The sequence below is a fragment of the Rhincodon typus genome, chromosome 25 (assembly GCF_021869965.1).
Source record: "Rhincodon typus isolate 14 chromosome 25, sRhiTyp1.1, whole genome shotgun sequence".
NCBI classification, from domain to species: domain Eukaryota; kingdom Metazoa; phylum Chordata; class Chondrichthyes; order Orectolobiformes; family Rhincodontidae; genus Rhincodon; species Rhincodon typus.
Genome location: NC_063356.1, coordinates 41,372,239 through 41,381,095, shown reverse-complemented (window position 1 = coordinate 41,381,095; position 8,857 = coordinate 41,372,239). Strand labels below are relative to the sequence as shown.

The 8,857-nt window shown below is 43.3% G+C and overlaps 1 protein-coding gene across 4 annotated transcripts in view; it reads left to right on the top strand.

The window, feature by feature from the left end:
* The window catches only part of LOC109913730, a 19,010-nt gene extending 10,469 nt beyond the window's left edge, over positions 1-8,541 (top strand). The window contains exons 5-6 of one of the 4 annotated variants that reach the window (XM_048612063.1): positions 2,311-2,412; positions 6,869-7,646. In XM_048612063.1, the coding sequence (XP_048468020.1) occupies positions 2,311-2,412; positions 6,869-6,913 (147 nt within the window). In that variant the 3' untranslated portion in view covers positions 6,914-7,646. Of the gene's footprint in view, positions 1-2,310; positions 2,572-6,868 lie in introns of all 4 variants that reach the window. The other 3 variants (XM_048612062.1, XM_020513279.2, XM_048612064.1) reach the window with 3 other exon arrangements.
* Positions 8,542-8,857: the final 316 nt, after the last annotated feature.

Sequence of the window (8,857 nt, the reverse complement as noted above, 5' to 3'; positions counted from 1 at the left end):
GAAACAGTATTGACCCGCAGCACAGAAACAGTATTGACCTGCCCCACTGAAACAGTATTGGCCTGCAGCACAGAAACAGTATTGACCTGCCCCACAGAAACAGTATTGACCTGCTGCACAGAAACAGTATTGACCTGCAGCACAGAAACAGTATTGGTCTGCCCCACAGAAACAGTATTGACCTGCTGCACAGAAACAGTATTGGTCTGCAGCACAGAAACAGTATTGGCCTGCCCCACAGAAACAGTATTGACCTGCCCCACAGAAACAGTATTGTATTATAAGACCATAAGACTCCGGAGCAGAAATAGGCCATTTGGCCCATTGAGACTGTTCTGCCATTCAATCAAATCACAGTTGATCTGATGACCCTCAACTCCACTTTTGTGCCATCTCCCCAGAACTCTTGATTCCATTACTGACTAAAAATTGTCTATCTTAGCCTTGAATATACTTAGTGACCCAGCCTCAACAGCTCTCTGTTGTAAGAAACATCACAACCCATTGAGAGAAGGAATTCTTCCTCATCGCTTTCTTAAATTTCCAACTTCTTATTCTGAGATTATGCCCTCTGGTCCTAGACTCTCTCAGAAGGGGAAACAGTCTTTCTATACCTATTCTGTTCTTTCTCTGGGCTGAAATCCTCTTACCAATGCATGCCGGTCAGGTTCCGACCCATCGCTCCATCAAAATCAATGGAGAAATCCTCCCAAACGTGGAACATTTCCCATACCTGGGAAGACTTAGTCATCTAAGACAGATGTTGAATGGAGATTCAACATCACATCCAATCTGCAAGTGCTGCTTTCGGACTCCTAAGGCTGAGAGTCTTCAAAGGTGACATCCGTGTTGATACCAAGATCCATGAGAATAAGGCAGTCATTCTTCACACTCCTATACATTTCTCCAAAACTTGGGAACACATATAGACGCCACCTCAAGACCCTTGAGAAGTAGCAGCAACTCTGTTTGAGAGAGATTCTCCACAACACCTAGGAGGACAGGCATACTAACATCAGCATCCCTGAAGCAGCCAATAGCACCAGTATTAAGGCCATGATCATCCAAAACCAACTTTGCTGTGCCGGCTATGTGCTTAGGATGCCTGAGTTCCAACTGCCAAAGCAAATCATCTTCACTCAGCTCAAGGAAGGAACTCAAACAAGAGGAGGATGGAAGAAGTGTTTCAAAGATTCCCTGAAGGATCCCCTCAAGAGGTCAACATAGACATCAATGAATGGAGATCCTTGTTCAGAACAAACTGGCTTGGAGGAAGCTCCTGTATGAAGGGACACAATTCTTTGAGAACACCTGTCAATAAGAGAAGGGACAGAAAAGAAACTGGAAAAAGGAATGTCAATGATCTCAAGGCCGTGGACCACCTCTATCTCCTGGAAACACCTGCCAAATGTGTGCTTGGAGGTGAGACTCTAGGATTGGGCGTGTCAGCCACACAGGGATCCACGGAACCCACGCCTGGTGACATGGAATTTCCTAGGTGGACAATCAGACTTGTTAGTGAGTGATTGCCGATGATGATCTAGCCTGTCAAGTCTTCTAAGAATCTTAACTGTTTCAATAAGGTCACTTGTCATTCTTCTATATTCCACAAGTAGACACCCCAATCTACTCAACCTCTCCTCATAAAACAGTCCATCCATACCTGGTCTCAGCCTATAACCTTTCTCTGGACTGCCTCTGATGCCAGTGTATCCTTCTTTAAATAAGGCAACCAGTACTGTTCACAGCTGTGGTCTGACTAGTGCCTGGCACTGTTTGAGCAACACCCCCTCCCCCTATTTTTATACTCCATTCCCTTTGAAACAAAGGCCAGTATTCTATTTGCCTTCTCTATGACCTGCTGAATTTGGATGCTAGCATTATGTGATTCACAATTGAACAGTATTGACCTGATGCACACTGACCCTGAAACTGGGCTGAAAGGAGGTATTTTCTCTTCAAGATGACGTCGATCCAATGTTTACAGAGGCAGTTTCCATTATCAGATTGGATGTAGGAATCTGGGGAGAAGAGTTATACAGAAAGTGTAACAGTGCCACAGCAACAAGTAATAAAGATTGATTGACAGAAAGCATGTGCAGAAAGCTGATTTTTAATAAGATATAGATACATATGCATCTGTATAACAGGAGAAATATTCTGTATTTGATTCCAGTCTTTTGATGTGTATATAATTATTAAAAACTTTGCTTTGAGTAGTTCATTATAAATTACAGATGTTACAAAAACAACTTTAGTTTCAGTCACAAAATCTCACTGAGTTCCTGATTTCTCATTTATCTCTGGCAGCTCCAAGGAGATGTGTTGCTTTCCACATTCTTCAAGGAGATCAGCTACAATTCCTTCAAAGAACTGGCAGATCAATACATCCAAAGTGAAGTGAGGAGCAAGGTGACGCAGGAGAACCCTGACCTGGTCAAGTTTGCTTTTACACTCGATTTTACGGCGAAGGTAGCAGGGCTGTGTGGCCATCAGATCAAACAGATTACTGGCTTTGGGAGCCAGTATCTCCGGGAGACTTGTTGGCACCTGCCCAGTTTCAGTGTACAGGTGGGCACCAACTACATCATGCCCAGTCAGCAATCTGGAAGAGTGGTGGCTAATGAGGGGCAACAGGTTCCAACTAGTTAGGGTCACATCTCAGCAATCATTATGTACCATAAATCTACGTATACCGTAAATACAGTACATTCAACCCAATTGCTCTGTTATAGAGATACAGTTCCTCAAACCTTTTTACTGTCATTTCCTCTTCCCATCTCTGTAACCTGTCTATCACTACATTCCCCTCATATACATCAGGACTCTCCCTGAATGCATCAATGTTTCAACCACTCTGTGAATCTGAACTCTGTGGAATATTCCATGCCCTTTGTTCTCGGTAATGTTATGTTTATGTTTCATTACCTTAAACTTCCTCTAAAAGTGGAAACAGTTTCCCTACATACATCCTGTCAAATCTTTCTTTAGCTTGAAAGATTTCTACCAGGTCGACACTTAGTTTTCTGTTTCCCAGGGAAAGACTTCTCAACCTGTACAATCTATCCTGATAGTTGCATTCTTTCAGTTTCCTGTGAGTCTTTTCAATACTGTATCCAGTGCTTCAGTATACTCTTTTTGTACTGTAACAAATGGAATTACACAATTTTCAAAGCCAACTAGCCAAGGTTCTACATAAATGCTATTATCTCTCAGTTTTGTGTCCTATTAGAGTCATAGAGGTGTATAGCATAGAAACAGACCCTTCGGGCCAACTCATCCATGTCGACCAGATATTCTAAATTAATCTAGTCCCATTTGCCAGCATTTGGCCCATATCCCATTAAACCCTTTCTATTCATATACCCATCCAGATGCCTTTTAAATGTTGTAATTGTACCAGCTTCCACCACTTCCCCTGGCAGCTCATTCCATATATGCACCACCCTCTGAATGAAAAAGTTGCCCCTTAGGTCCCTCGTAAATCTTTTCTCTCTCACCTTAAACCTATGCCCTCTAGATTTGGACTCCTCCATCCCAGGGAGAAGACCTTGTCTATTTACCCTATCCATACTCCTCATGATTTTATAAACCTCTATAAGGTCACCCCTCAGCCTCCAATTCTCCAGGCAGAAAAGCCCCAGTTGTTCAGCCTCTCCCTCCAAGCTTGGCAACATTCTTGTAAATCTTTTCTGAACCCTTTCTAGTTTCACAACATCCTTCCTGTAGGAGGGAGACAAGAATTGCATGCAGTATTCCAAAAGTGGCCGAACCAATGTCCTGTACAGCCCCAAATGACCTCCCAATTCCTAAACTCAATGCACTGACCAATAAAGGATAGCATACTAACCTCCATCTTCACTTTCCTATCTACCTGTGACTCCACTTTCAAGGAACTATGAACCTGCACTCCAAGGTCTCTTTGTTCAGCATAACTCCCCAGGACCTTATCATTAAGTGTATAAGTCCTGTCCTGATTTACCTTTCCGAAATACAGTACCTCACATTTATCTAAATTATATTTCATCTGCCATTCCTCAGTCCATCGTACTCCGAGGTAACCTTCTTCTCTGTCCACAACACCTCCAATTTCACTGTCATCTGCAAACTTACTAACCATACATCCTTTGTTCACATCCAAATCATTTATATAAATGATGAAAAGCAGTGGACCCAGCACCGATCCTTGTGGTATACCACTGGTCACAGGCCTCCAGTCTGAAAAGTGATCTTCCGCTACCACCCTCTGTCTTCTATCTTCAAGTCAGTTCTGTATCCAAATGGCTAGTTCTCCTTGTATTCCACAGAATCTAACCTTGCTAAACAGTCTACCATGAGGAACCTTGTCAAATACCTTACTGAAGTCCATACAGATCAAGTCCACGACCCTACCCTCATCAATCCTCCTCATTACTTCCTCAAAAAACTCAATCAAGTTAGTGAGACACGATTTCCCACGCACAAAGCCATGTTAACTATCCCTAATCAGTCCTTGCCTTTCCAAATACATGTACTTCCTGTCCCTCAGAATTCCCTCCAAAATCTTGCTGACGTCAGGCTCACCGGTCTATAGTTTCCTGGTTTTTCCTTATCATCTTTCTTAAATTAGCCACATTAGCCAGCCTCCAGTCTTCCAGCACCTCACCTGTGGCTATCAATGATACAAATATCTCAGCAAGGCGCCCAGCATTCACTTCCCTAGCTTCCCACAGAGTTCTAAGTTACACCTGATCAGGTCCTGGGGATTTATCCACCTTTATGGGTTTTAAGATGTCAGGCACCTTCTCCTCTGTAATGTGAACATTTTTGAAGATGTCACTATCTATTTCCCCACATTCTCTATTTTCCATATCCTTTTCCACAGTAAACACTGATGTCAAATACTCGTTTAGTATCTCCTTTCTCTAGAAATGAGTCCCAGTATTTTTGTTTTGCTTTTGTGATCTTACCAATTTGTGTAAGCACTTTTAACAATCCATGGCTCTGCTTTAAGATGTCTTTCCTCCTCCATCACATTTCATTTTGCATCTTCCAACGATGAAATGATTAATAACTCCCACCAACACGAACCACTTCATTCTGCGATGTTGAATTTCCTTTGCAATTGCTTCACCATTCTGTAGGCCGGTTTATAGTTCCTACATTTTTCTGCAGACCCCCCACATTATTAGGTAAATCGCTGAATTTGGTATCATCTACAAATTTTGACATCATATGTCTAATTCCTGAGATGTAATCCGTCTCGTTAATTATGGTCTAATAGTCACTCTTCAGGGATTGACTAACCCTGTGGGTTAGTACAGTAAAGGTTATAAAACAGACATTATAGCAAACCAACTGATTTCTGTGTGTGTGTGCAGCTTATAAATCCACAACAGACTAACACCCCAGGCAGAGTTGCATTACTGTATACACGCACAGAGCACATAGACTCCTTAAAGGTGAGCAGATGATTGCTGAGAGCGAACTTCTTTTGAGATCGTGCTTTCCTCTCGTCACCACTGAAATAACTCCACAGAACGTAGTATCCCATCACCAAGTTACCCTTTATTTACACATGTAAAGTCCTTAACACTGATCCAGCTTCCTCAGAGCCAGCTCTCAGAGTGAACAGAACCCCTGACACTCCCGTTTACATGTGTCAGCTGGAGCTCCCTGATTGGGGCTGTTAATCTGGTCCAATCAAGGAATGTATTTTCTATGAGGTCCACCTGGCTGACCTGGTTACAATCACTGCATCACATTCACCCGGTCAAGTCCTCTCAGGATCTACAGGCCTGGCCTGCCTAGCCTTTCCTTAGATCAACTCATTTTAGGTATTTGTCTTGTAATGTTATTGATAATACGATTCAATAAGTATTCTGTATTTCTTCTGATGATGGTCCATGTTATGTTATGTCGCCACACAATGGACAAACAAAGAGCATTGATAGGAACTTTCTCACCTTCACATAATGTCTGATTTGTTACTTCACATCAGGGAGGCTGTCCTTCTGAACAAATCTATTTCTTTGTAAAAATGCTGAGATTGATATGTCTGACTTCTGACACCAGGACAATATGAACCTAAAAGGAAAGGGCTGATTTGGTTTGGATAGCGTTGGGGCCGGGGGCCGAACTTTCAAGCTGTGAAGTCTGTTTCCAATCCAAATCTACCTTTCATCAAGAACATGACCGCAAACCCCCCAGCCCCTTTCCTGGGCTCCCAGCTTCCCCTTAGGCCCCTAGACATATCCCCATGACTTCACCACCCCACTAAGGCCTCTAGACCTCATGCCAGGCCTCTATTTCAACCAAGAGCCCTCGCCAGCCTCTCCCAAGTTCTCTGATCTATCCCAACCCCTTGGCCTCCAAACCCATTCCCCATACCAGGCCCCAGACAAATGATCACTCCCAGGCCTGCAATCCTTCTTTTGCCTGAGCCCAGCCTTCCCCAGAATGAGCCCCTGGGATCAAATTCTGCATAAAGTTTCTTTATTTTTGGAACATGGTCATTGTTAACATTTTCTGCTTCTTACCCTAATGGTGATGGATATTTTTCTGAAAATGCCAGTAATGGGTTTGATACAACTGAGAGGCTTGGTGGACCATTTCCAATAGCAGTTTAAGACTGCACCTCACTGAGATGGAACCGGTGTCACATATCAACTCATCTGGCTAAGAATGAAAATATTAGTGAATCAATCTCACCATTAATGAGACCAGCTCCTTACCTCCAGATTTTTAACGTTGGTTTCAGATTTCCAAACAGCTGGAGTGGGATTTGAACTCAAACACTCTCCGGATTGTTAGCCTCCTGTAGTACATAGTTTTGTGACCACATCATATGACCACCAAACCCACTTTGTGCGATCTTCTATCTTTTCAGCAGGAAACAGCAAACAACACAGAGAAAGTTCCAAGTCCAGATTGAAGATGAAGGGTGAATCAACAATTGATTTTCTTGCCTGGAGATGGCCACCACTTCCTGAAACTTTAGACTGGCACAGACTGATAAACTGGCCTCACTGCTGAATCAGCACTCAATCATCCCAGCTTAGAAATATATCACTGACCCTTCCATGTCACTGAGCCAAAATCCAGGAACTCCCTCCGTAACGGCGTTGTGGGTGTATTTATGCTCCAAGGTTGACAGCAGTTCAAGAAGGTGTTTTGCCACCACTTTCTCTAAGGCAGTTAGGGATGAAAAATTAATGCTGGGATCACCAGTGACACCTTCATCCCATTAATAAATCCCTTTTCAAAGAAGCTGTAGTTTTGGCTAAGATTATCAGTCTATTACTTTTATGATGGGAAGCGGGATTCACAGTTGGCTGACAAAATGTCTGTAGGAGGTCCTGCAGTTAGCCTGATCACTTGACCTGGTTAAACCATTGGGACCACTCTGCAGTACTGCCTTCGGCTGAGTGAGCCACGTGAATGGATTCCCTGTGATAGATACTGCTGGGAGCAAGTGGATCCCAGCTCCTGATAACACTGTGTCTTCACTCTGAGAATAACCTTTGATTTGTTCTGAATGGGTCATTGGTCGGTATCTTCCAGCCAGTCCTGACCCTCTGGGGATCAGAGCAGAAAGGAAGTGGTGGATGTGGGTACAATTATAATGTTTAAAAGACATTTGGATAAGTACATGAATAGGAATGGGTTTGGAGGGATGTGGGCCAGGAGCAGGCAGGTGGAACTAGTTTTCTTCTGCATGAACTGGTTGGACTGAAGTGTCTGTTTCCATGCTGTATGACTCAGTGAGTCTATGACATATGGTAACTCCGTCATTGAGTATGTTCAGGACAGACAACAACAGATTTCTAAGTAATGAGGACATCAAAAGGATATGAAGATAATGGGAGGAAATGGCGCTGAGGCAGAACATGGTCTATTTGAATGATAAAGCAGACCTGAGGCTGAATGGTAGTAGAAGCAGGAGTAGGCCAATATTTCATAATTCCATCTCAATGCACGTTATACTCTGAGGCTTGATAGTTTCGTTAAAACCTTGCGCTGTATTGTTTCTGTTGAAATGCTTGTCTGTCCACATAGCATCTGCCAAATAAAGTTTACAAAATTCTAATTTTAAATCGAATTAAAATATTGGAGATTGAAATAATGTCAATCCAGTTCTACTATTACCATCCTCAGCAAGAATAGTTCTTTTTTAACTCACTGCTAATGTACAGAGGGCCACATAAACACCAATAGAACTGCAACAGAGATTTAGAGATAGTAGGAACTGCCAATGCTGGAGATTCTGAGATAACAAGGTGTAGAGCTGGATGAACACAGCAGGCCAAGCAGCATCAGAGGAGCAGGAAAGCTGACATTTCAGGTCTGGGCCCTTCTTCAGAAATCTGCAACAGAGATTTAATGTGGTAGCCCCATGGAGAGGGATGGCAGGTATTGAACAGAATAACCAGTTTAAAACCCCAGTTTCAATGAGATCCCTAATATCCCTCCATTTCAAACAGTAATTCAGTTTCAGGGATAGTAGGAACTGCAGATGCTGGAAAATCTGAGACAACAAGGGGCAGAGCTGGATGAACACAGCAGGCCAAGCAGCATCACAGGAGCAGGAAGGCTGACGCTTCCGGCTTAGACCCTTCATCAGAAGCCTGAAGCGTCAGCCTTCCTGCTCCTGTGATACTGCTTGGCCTGCTGTGTTCGTCCAGTTCTGCATTCAGTTTCAGGGCACTGTTTCACCCACTAGGCTGCTTCGGGAGCAGGAGGATGGGGATTTATGGGGTTTGATTTTCAACCTGTGCCAGGGTGCTGCTTGTGGGGTGCAGCGTTCTGATAGTGCCACCTGTCTTGTGATCCACAACGTGACATTGTGAGTTTTTGTCAAGGGTCTTCATGTGACTGA